The 17,116-nt window shown below is 40.7% G+C and overlaps 2 protein-coding genes across 2 annotated transcripts in view; one reads left to right on the top strand and one right to left on the bottom strand.

Annotated features, from left to right (window-relative positions):
• kat8 (K(lysine) acetyltransferase 8) lies at positions 1–8,202 on the top strand. The gene is made up of 11 exons (XM_085783484.1): positions 1–535; positions 2,168–2,242; positions 2,376–2,554; positions 3,252–3,305; positions 3,399–3,563; positions 5,986–6,075; positions 6,173–6,313; positions 6,433–6,526; positions 7,124–7,274; positions 7,366–7,520; positions 7,984–8,202. Exons 1-11 carry the CDS (start codon positions 37–39, stop codon positions 8,046–8,048), a joined length of 1,668 nt encoding a protein of 555 aa, XP_085639610.1. The 5' UTR covers positions 1–36; the 3' UTR covers positions 8,049–8,202.
• A 4,877-nt stretch (positions 8,203–13,079) lies between these two features.
• The window catches only part of LOC146982486 (xylosyltransferase 1-like), a 44,843-nt gene continuing 40,806 nt past the window's right edge, over positions 13,080–17,116 (bottom strand). Inside the window, exon 11 of the mRNA XM_085783501.1 lies at positions 13,080–13,828. Within this exon, the coding sequence (XP_085639627.1) occupies positions 13,506–13,828 (323 nt within the window). The 3' untranslated portion in view covers positions 13,080–13,505. The remainder of the gene's footprint in view (positions 13,829–17,116) is intronic.

Below are 17,116 nucleotides of genomic sequence, written 5' to 3'. Positions count from 1 at the left end.
CCTACCGCCGCCATCTTGGCAGTTTGTTGTCGGTTGATGTGCGCAGGGTCGCAGCAGCAGCAGCAGCAGCAGCAGCAGCAGCAGCAACAGAAGAGGCGTGTGGTTGTTTTCAAAACGGCCGAGGTAATGACTGGCGGGACCGAGTTTCACAAAAGCTACAGCAGCAGCAACAGCAGCAGCAGCGGCGGCGGAAGCAACAACAACAACATCAACAACAACAACAAAGAGTCCGAGTGCGGCGGCGGCGGCGGCGGGATGGACGTCGACATGGAGCCCGGTCACATGGAGGCGGAGCGCGGGGAGCTGGACAGCGGCGTCCCGGCGCCGTGCTCCTCCAACGGCAGCGGCGGGGAGGAGGACGAGGCGGAGGCCGTCGGACGTGGGAGACAAGCCGGGGGCTCGAGTAGTCAGCACACGCCGGACGGAGGAGGGGGAGGAGGCGGAGGAGTAGTGCTCAGCGGCGGCGGCAGAGAGCAAGAAGTGTCGGTGGAGATCGGAGAGACGTATTTATGTCAGAGAGCCGACAAGACGTGGCGTGAGTTGATCAATCCCGCTTCTCGTTGTTCTTCTCCCAGGTTTTCATGGAGCGGGTCAAAGGCTGTGATGATGGTGGTGATGGTGGCGCAGAGTCTCCTTTGTTTTGGGACGGACTCAACGCCAAACTCTCACTAATTCCCCTCGGAGTGCATTTATTTTTTTAACAACAAGACTTAACCAAAGTCTTTTATGTAACCGGTGTCTTTCTGGAAACTTCTGCACAGATGTCTAAAATCATAACGGTGCAGAAACTAGAAACTAGTGTTGTTGTGGTACTTGAGACCACATTTTCAAGATCTTGGTCTCGGTCGAGCTGGATTCAGGATTTCCTTTTCTCAAGACCACAGCTGCAGTGACTTCTGTTTTTAATCTCAAATGTCCATCTGTCACTCGCTCACTTTGGTTTATATAATGTATTTCAATAACTTTAAAAGTATCTGCTTGTGTGTAACCATCTGAAAAACTTGCAGCAGTGTCAACAGTGGGAGGAGACTTCAGCAGGTTATATGCTGCTGTGTTATTATTTTCAATCCAAACTTTGTTTCAATTAAATGGTAAAGATTTATATGAGATTATCATTTCTTTTTAGTTGAGGAAAAATGAAAATATCCACTTGATTATAATGAGTACTGGTGCTGAATACAGTAATGGTCTTGACCACAACACTAGCACAAACTGTGGACGAGCTGATGAGAGTTGATATTTCACTGTTAATGTTTGGCCCATTAGAGGATTGATGGATGTAATAATCCACAATAATCTAAGATTTAGCAGGATAAATAACAGTAGTGTTGTTTACTGTTGCAAATGTAGAGTTAAAGTCTGAATGAAGTTTGTCTCCAAACTGCATCTGTGGTGTAAACTGCTCTTAGGGGGACACTAGGTGAATAGAGTAAAAGTTTTAACTTGCAGATATCACCATGAAACTTTCCAAGTTTATCACTTACATTAAGATAAATATTTTTTGTATTAAAAGTTTTGTCAAATTTTATGTTTAGATATGTAAATTTGGCAATACCTAATGAAATACGCACTAATTTGCATACATCCCAGAATCGATATCTGACCAATGGATAAAGCCACTTTCAAAATTCTTGTTTTATTTTGTTGACACATTAGAGTCAGAAGTTTTTACAGAGGGGATTTTGGATATCTCTTTTTATCACTCTGTAAATGAGAAAATACTGTCACCAGCACTAAAAACATATCAACAATCCCTTCTGTAAAAACCTTCAGAATATCGACAGGAATAAAACTGGAAGGTTTGGTGTCTGTAAGTGCCACTGAAGTGGAGATTTCTTGCTCAGAGTCTGAGGAAGAACTCATTTTGAGAAAACAGCCTTTAAAGACTTGTACTGTAGAAGTCCATAGATTGTTAATGTAAATCATACTTTTACAATTGGTTGCGGATACGGAGGAAATGATACCTGACAACATGACATGGGTCAGATAACAGGCACAGTACAGTATGTCAGTAGTTGCTGTTAACTTTTGGTGAATTTAGGAGAAATCTACTGACGAAAGAGACAAAATGAAGTAAAATAAAAACCTCAATGTGGATTTTCTACCATTTTTGCCTGTAGTGTCTCGCGTGAACTGACTGTGATCTGATTTTTTTCTGACTTTTCAGACGCAGCAGAAGTTATTCAGTCCCGGCTGAATGAGCAGGAGGGCAGGGAGGAGTTTTACGTCCACTATGTAGGATGTGAGTACACACACACACACACAAACACACACACAGACACACACATAGTAATCCTCCCTGCAGTATCCTCTCCATCCATCCATCCCTCCTCCACAGTGGAGTCCACCTTCATCTCCTGTTCTTTGGCCTGCAGTCAACAGGAGGCTGGATGAGTGGGTGGGGAAAGCCCGGCTGGCTCTGACCAAGACGGTGAAGGACGCGGTGAGGAAGAGCACGGAGATCGGAGGCGTCGGAGACTTGGGCGACCAGCCTGAGAGGAAGATCACCCGCAACCAGAAACGCAAACACGACGAGATCAACCATGTGCAGAAGGTTTGAGACGTTATCTCTGGTGTAGTTTGTTGTGTTAAAGCCCCAGTGTGTAACTTATTTGTCTTTTTATTAGCAAAAATCAAATATTGCTTTCATAAATACGTATTTCACTGAAGTGGAATCACACCCGCATACAAATGAAAGCTTTCTCGTACCTTAGAATGAGTTGTTACAAGTCGTTACAAATACATAAGTGGGCGACGCACCGAACCGAGGCGGCCATGTTGCATCGCCATTTTTTAAGTTGAGTGGCAGCGTGACCGTAGGTAACCACGGAAACTCACCGGAGCTGTCGGCTCGGCCTGTTAAAACTGTCACCACTGTGTAGTGTGAGGAAGGACGGAGGCACTGATGTTGCATTCAGGTGCAGTCAGGCAGACGGCCGTCGGCAAACCATCCGGATGTCATTTTACTCCACCAGAGAAAGACGGTAAAACAATACCACATCACCATGACAACATATTGTCACGCCTGTATTGTTTTGCCTTGTGCTGGCGGTCCACTTGTTTACATAGACGCTTGTTTATCCTGTTACATGCAGCGTCTGTTGTCTGTCTGACGTCTGCCCGATTTTACGTGAATGCAACATCAAGAATACGTTCAGATATGCAACCGCACCGCTAGATGGGGGAAATTCCTACATATTATACCTTTAAACGCCGGTCCGTGGTGCTCAATGCATCTTCTTTTTTTACAGACGTATGCAGAGATGGACCCAACAACAGCTGCACTGGAGAAGGAGCACGAGGCGGTAAGGTGGACGTCGTGTGTGTGTTAGTTTGTGTTTATAACCGTCGCCATGTCCAGGAAGCTTCACCTGTCTCTTTGCTCTTCTCTCTGACAGATCACCAAAGTAAAATATGTGGATAAAATCCAGATCGGAAACTTTGAGATCGACGCCTGGTACTTCTCGCCGTTCCCAGAGGATTACGGCAAACAGCCCAAACTGTGGATCTGCGAGTACTGCCTTAAATACATGAAGTATGAGAAGACCTTCAGACATCACCTGGTCAGTCCAGATCTAGTTCAGTTAAGAGAATAAGTTTGTGCCTCTCAGGGAATCACCTTTTTCTTTTTGTAAACAAAGACGTCTAGAAACAACATGTGTTCATTTGTCCTTCTGCTTACATTAGGTTTAGTATGTTTATTTCGGTCTCATAAAAACAAATACAATAGACAAATATAAAGGTATAAATACAAAACAAAACAAATCAGAACAAAAACACAACAAGCAAAACAATTTACTTTGACTGAAAAGGTGTAGGCTGAAGCATCAGCTTATTTTGCCTACCCTTCTTAAATCAACATTTTCCGTTCACTCAATTTAAAAAAATTTTTACAGAGCAACAACAAAAAGAAAAAACCCTGCATATTCTACATACAGCATTATACAACAAGTAGTTCCGACCAAGCAATCTGATTGGTCAATAAGACATTTAGAACGTGCTCAAATCAGCATTACAGCACGGCTGACTCATCACTGAAAATATTACTTCGCCATGTCATGTTGTTTACACATCTCCATGGCAACATGGACTTTTCCCCCTTTTATTTTGAAAAACGTCATTTATTACTCGTGAAAATAAATCACAAACTACATTGACCTCCTGTAGGGTGTTCTTGACAGCTGCCAAAGTCATATTTATAGAACAATTATGTTTTATTTTTTGTTAATATATTGTAAACTTCCCCGTTACAGCCGAGAGGATTGTCTCCCTCCCTTGTGTGTAACGTTACAAAGTCGGAGAGACACGAGTTGTGATCGCGGTGAATATGTTTTTTAAAATATGGCCTGGAGCTGAATATTTTCATTGGATAAAACGGAGGTGATTACCTGTATGTTTCTCTCTCTCCCTCTCTCTTGCTTGCGCCTTTTGGGCTTTTAAATAATCTGGAGTAATCGTTTGGCTTTCTCTATCAGCTGTGTCGGCGACACGGCGCTATAACTTCATTTACATGCAGAGTTTGCGGTTGTAGAAGCTACATCTGTGAAAGGAAAAAAACGGCATCTTTGTTATAACTTGGGCGAGTTTGTGCAGTGTTGATTTAGTTCAGGAAAGTCCGAGACCGCGTTAAAACATGAACGTCAGCTCAGAGTTCACTCATCTGGGACTAGAAAATCATTTCTGTTGCTAGGTTGTTACTAAGGTTCGGACTATTTGCTGTAGAGGTGAACTAGGTTCCATTACACATAGGAGTCTACTGACGTGACTGATTGTGTTTCAGTTATTAGTCAGACCCCATTTATTTCCATGGAAACGGGAAGCACACTCGCAAAAAATTTTAAATTTTGAGATTAAAACGTCCATCAACATGAATATTTATTTAATTATACGCTTTATTTTGTTGGTAATTGTTGTATAATCGCTTCGGTGATGCGGTCAGGACCTCGGCGCAAGCGCCTCGGTCCTGACCGCATCACCGTCGTGCTCAAATGACGTTAAAGCACACCCTCTCGGGTAATATTGCTTAAAGTTTATAGGCACACTGGTATTTATAAATCAGTTTTATATTTATTAATAATATTATTTTTAAATAACTTTTTGAATCTATTAAGTGTGTTGCACAGTTTGATTTCTAATTCTAGATTATTCCATTGATTGACTCCTGTAATTGATATACATCTTTGTTTCACATTTGTTCGTACATTAGACACCTGACATGTGGAGCTTAATGTCTTTTAAGGGATAGTTCAACATTTTGGCAAATTGGCCCATTGCCATAATCCCTACAGTCATAGCAGCAGGTTCGTTACCTTTAATTGTCGGTGCAAGCTATTTTTAGAACGGCGGAGCAGAGCCGTGAGCTTGTTCAGAGCTACACTACGGAGGCTCATGGGATTTCTTGGTTTCCCTCATGAAACTAATCAAATACACAATCCAACAACTCCAAAACGCTCTGGTGGACAAGTTGTGTCCTGCACATTCACCACGCTATGAGAGACAGAATTGTTTTAGAGGTAAATTCATGCAAAACCGCTGAGGCACGTTTCCATCGGGGGCTTTCAGCAAGCAGTCTCTGCATTTCCCTCTAAAACATCTCTGTCTCGTAACGTTCTGTTATTATCTCATAGCGTGGTGAATGTGCAGGTCACAACTTGTCCACCAGAGCGTATTGGAGTTGTTGGATTGTGTATTTGATGAGTTTGATGAGGGAAACCAAGAAATCCCATGAGCCTCCGTAGCGTAGCTCTGAGCAGCTCACGGCTCTGCTCCGCCGTTCTAAAAATAGCTTGCACCGACAATTAAAGGTAACGAACCTACACCTAAAACTATAGTGTCTATCAAGTGTCCTGATATTTATCATACATTAATTTAGGGAGAAAGTGTCTCTTTTTTCTAACATGTAATCATCAGTCACATGATTAATTGTGACTTTTGTTCATGTTCATGCCATCTGAAGTTCGTCTCATGACCTTTGTGTCTCTTCAGTCGCATTGTCAGTGGAAACAGCCTCCAGGTAAAGAGATCTACAGACGGAGCAACATATCAGTGTACGAGGTGGACGGGCGGGACCATAAGGTCGGTAAACACAATATGACATGAAGATATTTTCTGTTTCCTACTGCAGCTGATGATGCTGAGACACTGATTTTTATTGTCGGTCTGTGTTTTGCAGATCTACTGTCAGAATCTGTGTCTACTAGCAAAACTATTCCTCGACCACAAGACGCTGTATTTCGACGTGGAGCCGTTCATCTTCTACATCCTCACTGAAGTCAACAAACAGGGAGCGCACATAGTCGGCTACTTCTCCAAAGTAAGTATCGTCGTCACTGCTCTGCATGTATTAACGTGTAAATATTGACATTTATATCGACAAGACGACCTGACGGCTGTTGGTCTCACCCTGTGTCTGCTGGGTTTGTGTTTTTTCAGGAGAAAGAGTCTCCAGACGGGAACAACGTGGCGTGTATTCTCACACTGCCGCCGTACCAACGCAGAGGCTACGGAAAGTTCCTCATAGCTTTCAGTAAGTGGTGCTATATTATGTGTGTGTTTGCATCAAGCATTTCACTAAGGGTGACATATTTTATTTATTTTTTCTTAGTCTTTTAGTAATAGCTCAACCAGAGAGATGAGAAAAGTTACCAAACAAGCCGACAATTAAATCTTACATGATGATCAAAAGGTCTAAGCAGAAATACTCAAATCGATATCAATTTGTCTATTTGTTCATCGTCTCAGCTGCAGCTAAGGTACACATCCAACTGCAACATCCAACAACTGCAGATATCTACTACAATAACACAGGCTCACTCACATTTACATGGGTTTACATCGACTCAGTCGTCATATAAAAGCATATTGGACCAAAAATGGCTCTAAAATTAACACAATTTGTCTCAAGCAGGAACAGAAAATAAATAAAAAAATCGACTGTTGGATCAATAAAATGAAAGGTTTCTGCATCATTTAAAATAATAAACTATAAAATCAGTTACAATCTTTAGTAGAGTAAATAATATGACGTAGTGTTCGAGTCCTGACTCACATATTAAGTGGATAAATGTATTTGAAGCACATTTGTCACTTTTTCTAATAAGAGCTGTGTTGTTGCCGTGTTGAGGTTACGAGCTGTCGAAGCTGGAGAACACGGTCGGCTCTCCGGAGAAGCCTCTGTCCGACCTGGGGAAGCTGAGCTACAGAAGCTACTGGTCCTGGGTCCTGTTGGAGATCCTGAGGGACTTCAGAGGAACGCTGTCCATCAAAGACCTCAGGTAGACACACTCAGCACCAACCCCGACACCTCGTATACTGTGATGTTACTGCTGTTACTGGGATGTCACCACCCCCTCCGTTTGTCTGCAGCCAGATGACCAGCATCACGCAGAGCGACATCATCAGCACGCTGCAGTCGCTCAACATGGTGAAGTACTGGAAAGGTCAACACGTGATCTGTGTGACGCCCAAACTGGTGGAAGAGCATCTGAAGAGCGCCCAGTATAAGAAACCACCAATCACAGGTGAGTCCAGACGTCATGTTTTGTATTATATTGTATTGTATCCTTTGGATCCCCATTAGTCCACATTAAATCAAACTATTATTACAACAATTACATCATTACAGCATTTATACAAAGAATTACATCAAGATCATTCATCCTAAATATATTAACATGATTATAGAAATGTATATAAAGTAGTACAATGTAAATGTGGTAACATGATAAAGAGAAATAATATAGTTTTTTACATGATGATAAAAGAGTTACGTGATTATAGAAGAGTATACATGAAGTAACCTGAAGCATAAAATGTACCTAGTTGTTCAACGCAGATGTATTGTGTACATGTGACCAGCACAAACTTCATGTTTAACCCAATTATCTTGCTAAAATATTATAATACTATTGGACAACAAGCTAACAGGGAACTAATCAATAACATATCTGATAAGTGAATTCTCCCTCTTGTCTCTTTTCTCAGTGGACACGATGTGTTTGAAGTGGGCGCCGCCGAAAAACAAACAGGCCAAGTTGTCGAAGAAGTGAGAGGACGAGCGAGAGACGCCGTCAGTCAGTCTGTGCATATCATCTCCTCAACTGGCAAAAACTCCTGCTGTTTATAAAAACCTGCTGTACATAGTTATTAGTAGCATCTGTCAGTATTTTCTTAAATATATATGTAAAAAAAAAAAAAAAACATGTCTCTTGATTTCTTCTTTTCTGTGTCTTATAGTCAATTTACAGTCTCAGCAGTAATCACATGCTGCTGTTTTTAAATATATATATATATATTTTTTTTTTATTGTATCATATAAGTGATGTGTAATTACAGAAAAATAATTTTAATGTCCCTCTCTCATGTAATGAACAGATTGAACACAAGGGGGCGGCATTGTTTCATCTGACTGCTCATTGTTAAAAAAAAATCCCTTGTACAGTGATTTCTTAAAAACTCAAGATTAACTTCGTTTTTTATATTATATAGGGTTTTTTCCCCACTATCAAATTTAAATTTGCAAACAAACAATAAAAGTACTACACAGAAACAACCATGTCAAACACAGCAGTAATAATTACCAATTAAAGTTAATGATATGAGTTAACTTAAATATATAAATACATTCCTAATAAAAGAAATGAAATAAGAACATGTAGTAGCTGCTCTAAGATAATAGTAGCAGTTGTAGTGTTTTCACTACCAAAATAAAAGCCCAGTTTTCATCCTTGCTCAGCTATAATCTTACAACGGTGAATGATTTACTAGAGAAACTGTAATAAATTTATAGAAAATTTCATATGGATTAGAAACAGTTTGGATAAATAAATGAAATCTGCATTTTGGCTGCAGAAAATCAATAATGAAACATATGGAGTCTTATTTTGGTGAATGGTGCTGATGATGTGGCAGCAACACTGGAAACCCTGAATCTGAAGTGCTTCTACTGAGATAAATAAGGATTCATTGTTACTCAACAAAACAATGAGTAGTTTATTAGTTGTAGTTTAGTATAAATATGTTCTGTTTACATCTGGGACTTGGGTTTAATAACAAAAAATCTAGATAAATAATATCTTTGTATCCCCATGAGTTGTTCTGTGTGATGGCCGCCCGGCGTCACATGCTGCAGGACACACAAACAATAATTAGCTCTGTCCTTCAGCTGTTTGTTATCGATCCGCTTTTATTGATGATTCCATCACCGCCGGCTGTTTGTGCTCTTCGGCGCAGATATGAAGCACTCATCAAAGTTCAATAAGGAAAATCTCAAGATCGTTTCAGTTAAAACGAAGCAGGGGAGAGACATCATGTATTGATCAGTTTAAAAGGAAAAAAAAACATGTATGATTGATCCGTTACCGTGGTGATGTTTTGTATTTATGTTACTGTCCCACGAAAAAACTAAAAACGCTGAAGGTGAAATAAACCAAACGGGCACAAGATGAAGAGAGATTCTGTTTTTATTTCCAAAATTGTACTTCAAAACCACTATGGGCATTTTATAAGGCATTCACAACAATTCTCTTTTTTTTTTTTTTGGTTTTTGGACATTTGAGACAGAGTGTCGATGCTTTCAGAGAGGGTTTCCTAAAACAGGAGAACAGCTAAGGCACAACACTACCCCCAGAGAGGGAACCATAGAGAAAAACATAGCAAAAAAATAAAATAAAATGAAGAAAAAGACAAAGTCAATGAGACAAAGACATGGCACAGAGAGAAAAACTTGTGGATACTGAGCAGAAGAGAAAAACAGCAACAACATGAGGCAGAAATTAAGTCTGAAAAGAACAAACCTCTCAAAGTCTGAAAACTTTATCAACATGTGAATTAATTTTCACACTATTAAAATGTTACGTGTGACTCCTGCGGCACCGTCACAGCGCTGTGTCCAAACATCTGGACCTGGGCTAATCATTAACTTAATACTGTACATCCTCTAATAGGTATTTTACAAAAACACTGATTTACATCAACTCAGTCGTCATATGAAAAAAAAAAATGCATATTGGACAAAAAATGGCTCTAAAACGTTCAAATTAACACCATTTGTCTCAAGCAGGAACAGAAAATAAATAAAAAAGCTGAATTTGCTGTAATTTTGTGTCTGAATATTAATAATAATCGTCATCACTTCAGATCAAAAGTATGGAAGCTGTTGATAATAAATAATATTTCAGTCGTTCTGATGCGACGATGCAAAGTTTAAACCAATCGACTGTCGGATCAATAAAATCAAAAGGTTTCTGCATCATTTTAAATAATAAAACTATATAAATCAGCTACAATCTTTAGTAGAATAAATATGACGTAGTGTTCGAGTCCTGACTAAGTGCCGACTGTCACAGAACAACAGGTCACCCCTCGACCTTTAACCTTTCACCTTTCACCTCTGACCCTGAACTCCACTGTTTTCCAGTATTGGTCCCAATATTATTATTATTATTATATTCATTATATAAGCTAACTACACACACTAAAACCATTTATTCCAACATTATTAAATATTAGCTTTTATTGTAATGAACAATGTAACAAAGGATGGATTGCACCACTAAGGATCGACTGTTAGCTTAGCTTAGCGTAGCGTAAAGACACAGTTGGGAAGGGTCAGTCCAAAGGTGAAGACTTAATAATTTGTAATTATGTGCTTGACAGCGTCTTGTACAGGTGTTTGTTGTCAGTGAGCTGTTTCCTTTGGACTGAACCTGTTTAACCATTTATTTCCAACCTGCTTCTACTCTTGATGCTAAGCTAGCTAACATGCTGCAGGCTGTATAGTGTTATTGAGGTACCACGTGTCTTAAAAATATCAAACTACTGTCTTATTATTAGCCTGTTTAGCTAAAAATCAAATTCATTAGACATTAAAAGGACACTGTGGAGTTGCCACTGTGAATTATGTTCAGTGTCTCTCAGTAAAACTCAACTTCCTGCCTGTGAAAACAGCTTTAGCAGGAAAAAGGAGCGTCACCGGACATTATTAACACATCACATGTTTTGTTTTTGTTGTTTTTTATAAATGCTTATTGGTGCAGCTCGGACCTGGTGTAAATATCTGCTGTTTTGGCACTAAATGCATCACTGAGCACTGAGCAGCATGAAAATCTAAAAGGTGCATCGACGTGTCTGTGGCCTCCTCCTCCTCCACCTGCTACTACATCCAACTGAACTGACAGGAAGTTATATCACTCCTGTACGGAAGAAAATGTGTTGCAAAATTCAGAAATTGATATAAAAAAAATATTAGAAATCAGTACAACAACTGATATTCATTTGACCTCTCAACATATTCAGATGACTTCATGACAATTTAATCAATTTGTTCACAGCAAATAGATTTGCTTTTATATTGGATAATATTTCTTTACATTTCTATATATACACAATTAATATCAATAAAATATCGTATCAATGAGTCATTTTCAAGGCTTGTGCTTTGCTAACTGCTGATGGGCGACGGTTATATAAAATTGGCTGACAACCCCAATCAAAGATTAAAAAAAAACTTGACTTTAGACTTTAAAAAATAATGTTACAATGAAGTTTGAAATGAGAGCAGTGAAGTTGAAGGCAGTGAGGAGAGGAGGCCATTTCATTCAAAACTGACTGAGGCAGACGCCACAAATCAGCATCAAATATTAGTCACTGAATTAGTCACTAACAAAAAAAACTAAAACAAAAAAACCTAACTTGTCTTATATAAACTTCTAAAATAAATTACAGTCACATCAGGTGCTACAACAAAAGAACAAAAAAAAAGAAAAGAAGAATTTAAAAATGGAAGAAGAAAGAAGAAACAGGAGTCCCAGCATGGCAGACGTCACACTTCAAGTCTCAGGCGGTCTGAAGGGTTCAGACATGGCACACAGAGAAGACAAAGAAAGAAACACACACAGACACACACACACACACACACACACACACACACACACACACTGATGATCGTTGCGAAGGGGAAACGTGTTCGCCAAGTTCTTCGTAGGTAGTTTTGCAGCGGTGGTTTAATCAAGTACGACAGTCCAGTATGTTAAAGTAAAGAAAAACAACTCTGAGGTTCCTGTGTGGAGGAAGATCTTCTAGTTTCCAGGGCAACAAGTGACTGAAACTGAAGAAACAACAACTGTGTGCAAATTAGTTTTCAGAAACACAACGTCGTCCATGGGTACGGTACCATATCGACCCATTATCATCTAGAACACAAATGCTGCTGTTTGCAACATTTAACTGCATTATGTTTTTGTAAGAAATCAAATGATGTTGTGGTGATGAGTTGATTCCTCATTATTTCTGTTCAACCGGCTTCATTCACGGTTTTTGTTTAGAGACGTCGGATTAAACAGTGTTTTCAGTTTGTTATCAAGATAATGAGACAGTAACAGTTTTAAAGGGATAGTTCAACATTTTGGCAAATTGGCCCATTGCCATAATCCCTATAGTCATAGCAGTAGGTTCGTTACCTGTAATTGTCAGTGCAAGCTATTTTTAGAACGGCGGAGCAGAGCCGCGAGCTGCTCAGAGCTACGCTACAGAGGCTCATGGGATTTCTTGGTTTCCCTCATCAAACTCATCAAATACACAATCCAACAACTCCAAAACGCTCTCCTCCGTTTTAGAGGTAAATACAGAGACTGCTTGTTGAAAAACTGTCCCTGAAGGAAACGTGCATCAGCGGTTTTGCACGAATTTACCTCTAAAACAACTCTGTCTCATAACGTTCTGTTGTTATCTCATAGCGTGGTGAATGTGCAGGTCACAACTTGTCCACCAGAGCATTTTGGAGTTGTTGGATTGTGTATTTGATGAGGGAAACCAAGAAATCCCATTAGCCTTCGTAGCGTAGCTCTGAGCAGCTCACGGCTCTGCTCCGCTGTTCTAAAAATAGATAACGACTATAGGGATTATGGCAATGGGCCAATTTGCCAAAATGTTGAACTATCCCTTTAACATAATAACAAAACTCGCAGGATTTAAACCCCTGATGAGAAACTACAACGACATTTAGCTGCTCAAGGTAACAGTCGACTTTCTTTCTTTTCCAAAGCAGCAGTTGAATTTTCATAACTTCTGTTCATTTTCTAGATAAGAACTGACTGAGGTGATCCAGGATTTCTTGTTCTGAAATAAAATAAATGAGCTGTGGTGTGAAACTTTTGTCTGAAGATAATGGGCCTGAAAATGAGCGACCACGTCTGTTTTTGAGCTTCTCAACCTATAAAAACACATTCACACAACAAGAGGTATACAGTTCTGCTCACACACTCCAACACACACACACAGCTTTGTAGTCCCAAATCTCAGCGAGAGCAGCCGACCGAGGACCGAAGCATCTGCTCCTCTTCCTCTCATCGCTGCCTCTGAAGTTTCGCCTCCTCGCCTTCGCTTACAAACTTTAAATAAATAAATATGACACTAAAAAAGGGTCTCGGCCCCTCGTCCTCCTTCATTTGTTCCCCTCCTCCGTTTATACGTCCCTCGGTTCATCCGTCCGTCCGTGTGTGCGGCTGCTACCTGATCCGTCCGTCCTCTCTGGGCGCGCCGACTTCGGACTTGGGGTCGGGGCTGGCGGAGCTCCAGACGGTGAGGCGGCAGCGCTGCATGACGGGACAGGCGCTGGGGCCGGTGGAGCACACGTCCGAGGCCGACCAGTGGCCCTCCAGCAGCCCGTCCAGCCAGCGACGCAGCGGCGGCCCCGTCAGCGCGGCGTTGGCCTCGGCCTCCTCCACGGCGCCCAGGCTCACCGGCAGCCGCAGCACCGGGTTCAGGCCGTGGAAGCTCTGCTCCATGTAGGAGTTCCTGGGCGGACCGCCGTGCAGCCGCCGCGTGTCGTCTGCAACAAACAACCAGGAGGAAGAAAAGAGAATTTAATATTTAAAATCTTCATGGTTTTTATTACTTTTATTTTTCCCCTTTTATTGTTTTAGTTATGATTTGTATTTGTCAATTGTTCACAGTAACAACGTTAAAGCAGAAGTAAGCAGAATGTTTGTGTTAATATAAGTCTTAAGTAGTTATATCTTCCGACAGCAATCACTTATATAGAGTGTTTGGTCTGAAACACGGGTCTATCAGTCACTCTGCTCTGCTGTAAGCCGAGGAGAAAACTTTCCTTGTATCCTACAACCTTTATCCAATGAGGAGAGAGAACGGCATAAAGGGGCGGTCCTCTCTGTGTGTGCAGCCAAGGGATGCGCATGAATGTGGTGACGTAGGGACGAGGGCGGGGACGGCTAACTCCATCGGCTGACAGGAAGTTAGCCAAAACGACCGGATCGCTTACTTCTGCTTTAATTTTGATTAATAATTGGAGCTTTAAGTACGTAAGTATGTGTATACGTGTGTGCATCTGTTTTTATTTATTATTATTAAAGCTAGGGTCTGTAATGCTGGAAAACTAGCAAGAGAGCGAGCAAGATTTGAAAAAAGCACCTCCTAAAGTTCCTCCCCCCTGCTCCCCCTCCCGTCAGTGAGTCCGTCCAAGCCACGCCCCCACACACTAGCACGCGCACAGAAGCAGCACGGAGGAGAGGACAGCTACGAGCTAAGGGCTACGAGCTACGAGCTAACGAGCTAGGAGTAGTTTTGGACGACAACAAACAGTCATGTCTCACTTACCGTACCTGTAAGTAAACTATATTATTATTATTATTATTATTTTTGTTTGTTTTATAGCACATCAGTCTGTGCAGACTTTTTTTTTTACAGTCTATGGTGCAGACCCAGGGGCAGGTCGGGTCTGAAGGTCTGAATCTGCTGAATCTTCCCGAGGATCCGGCTGGATTCAGACCCATCAGCTAAAATTACATTGTAGCCTGATTGTGATGTGTTTTTCACTGACAAACTTGTATTATAATAGTCACATAGCATATCTGCCTAACTCAGTTTTTCATTGAAAATTATGCAGGGTGATGCAGAAGTGTTAGGAAAGTAGATTTAGGCCAATATCTCAATTTGGCTACATTAGTTAGGCAGATATGCTAATAGGATAACGATATCTTTGTTGTTTGATTGTTAGTTTACACGATGACAGCACTGGCTCAGACCGAGCTACAGTCTGAGCCTTTTTTTTTTCTCTTGATCTCAACATAATCAAGAACTGTAAACAACTGTAAACAATGACATGCCATTTACATTTCTGTTAGAGAGTTCATTGTCATTCATAAACTGTAAAAGGAAAAATATAAACATACAAAAAATAATAAATGAAATTCCAGTAATATTAGTAATAATAAAGGACAACATGATGAGAAAGTCTTATCTTCTTGATGAACTATTGTCTTTCCAGGCTAGAAATGAACGACTTGAGCTTGGAAGAATCTCATCAACCCAAACCTCCTGTTTGATACCTGCAGATGTCAGCATCAGGAGATGCTCCTCCACCAGGCCCTCCAGCTTCACGTCTACCTAGTTCCTGTGTCTGGAAAATAAAGAGACCGCTACCCAGATCCCCATGGACAGTATAAAGGTTTTGTCCCTTGTAGAGTGTAAACACACTGTAAGATTTACTAGAGCCCTGCCGTTTATACTGTGTTCTACATTAGATTCCTGTCAAATTTGCACTGAAGTTTACAGTCTGTACATTCCAAAGTTATTTTATTATTCTTATTTATATTTTTGACTTATATTTAAATTTTGTCTTTTGTTATTTATATTGTTTTTAATAAAAATTTGAAAGTGATGAATGCCTTTCATTTTAGTATTTCTGCAAAAGAAGCTATACATTTTCTCACCACCACAACAAAAATAAGTGATTACAGAAAAATTACAACAAAGTTGGTATAACCCTTTATTGTTACATAAGTATCTGTACATTTTCAACATGAGTATATCTACACGTTGGAGAAGGTGTTTACATGGAAAAGGTGTTTCCAGGGAAGGCAGACAGGTCAGGCTGTGTATGAGGAGTGTTTTGTCAGCTCTGTTGATCTGCAATGTAACTGTAGTCCATCTCCACCTTTTCTGTGGAAAGGCTCCACTTCTTCGACTTTTCATTGTACACCTTGCCGTATCTGTAATAAGAGAAAAGATAATAAGCTTTGCGTGATACATTCATATTAGCTTACAGTTTACTCGGGGTGGAGTTTTATGCGTCAAGGTCTGAAGCATAAAGCTCTGCCCCAGTTGAACAACGTCTGAAAGGAGCAACATCATAAGGAGCAGGAGGCAACTCCTGTCTAGTGTGGTGGCTGTGATACAACCTATAACCTACACCCTTATGAAAAACATACGTTCTTATCATTTAGGGACAAAAGTGTCCTCTTCAAAAATGCCAATAATATTTTTTGCCCCTTTTTTTCCTGATTAAAAAGGATTGAAAAAGAACAAACTAAGCATGGCGTGTGTGGTCTGTAAGATCAGTAATGTAAGTGGGTGTATGGATGGAAGAGTATGTGTGTGTGGGGTGTTATAGAGTGTAAAAACAGAACCAAAACATGAACCAAAGAGCAGGAGGTGTTGCAGGCAGGAGAGAGGGAGAGCAGCTGACTCCAGGAGGGAGTTGTAGACCACAGCCTCCCCAGAGCCCAGGTGCAGCTTCGGCCACTGACCACCCTGCTACTGTGAGGAGAGAAGAGAGCAAGGCAGCAGGGATGGTCGTCACAGTAACATACCTTGCATCCAATTGCTGAAGAGCTGTCTCCTCTGGGCAGCTAATGTCTTGATTCCTGAACCCCAGCTACTGAGAAGTCATCATCTCTGTGAAGATTGCAAAATTAGAGAATACTGTCAGTGCAGCATCAACATACATTTACCCTTCATTCATAGAGCACAAAACACAGAACTGCTTATATGTAGAAATAGAAATCTTGGGTTTGGCAGTTGAAAGGAAGATGTTTTGACAGAACAAAAAGGCATAAAGATTTATATAAACTGTTGAGAAGATCCTCAGTTTTCCCCTATCCTCTCTGCACAGCAGCTAACAGAGTATAGTCCATAGACAAGCTTGTAGGCTACCATTATCAATTACTCCACCAACACCACACAAAGTTAGAGGTACAACCTAAGGTAGCTGTGTTTTATTTTAGTGTTGGTGGTTGTTGTAGTTGATGTTAACAACTCTGTGTGGAGTGTTGGACCTCCTAAGGTGAAGGACAGGTTTTATCCTCAGGCCATCATATTT

This window comes from Trachurus japonicus, chromosome 8 (genome assembly GCF_045865225.1).
Source record: "Trachurus japonicus isolate A0001 chromosome 8, Traja_1.0".
Lineage (NCBI taxonomy): Eukaryota > Metazoa > Chordata > Actinopteri > Carangiformes > Carangidae > Trachurus > Trachurus japonicus.
The sequence above is the reverse complement of the archived record's forward strand: the minus strand, read 5'-3'. Positions and strand labels throughout refer to the sequence as shown.

Coding starts and splice junctions, on each gene's coding strand:
- kat8 (XM_085783484.1), top strand. CDS start 37: ATGTGCGCAGGGTCGCAGCAGCAGCAGCAGCAGCAGCAGCAGCAGCAG. Junction 536..2,167: donor GAGAGCCGACAAGACGTGGC/GTGAGTTGATCA, acceptor CTGACTTTTCAG/ACGCAGCAGAAGTTATTCAG. Junction 3,564..5,985: donor AGACCTTCAGACATCACCTG/GTCAGTCCAGAT, acceptor GTGTCTCTTCAG/TCGCATTGTCAGTGGAAACA.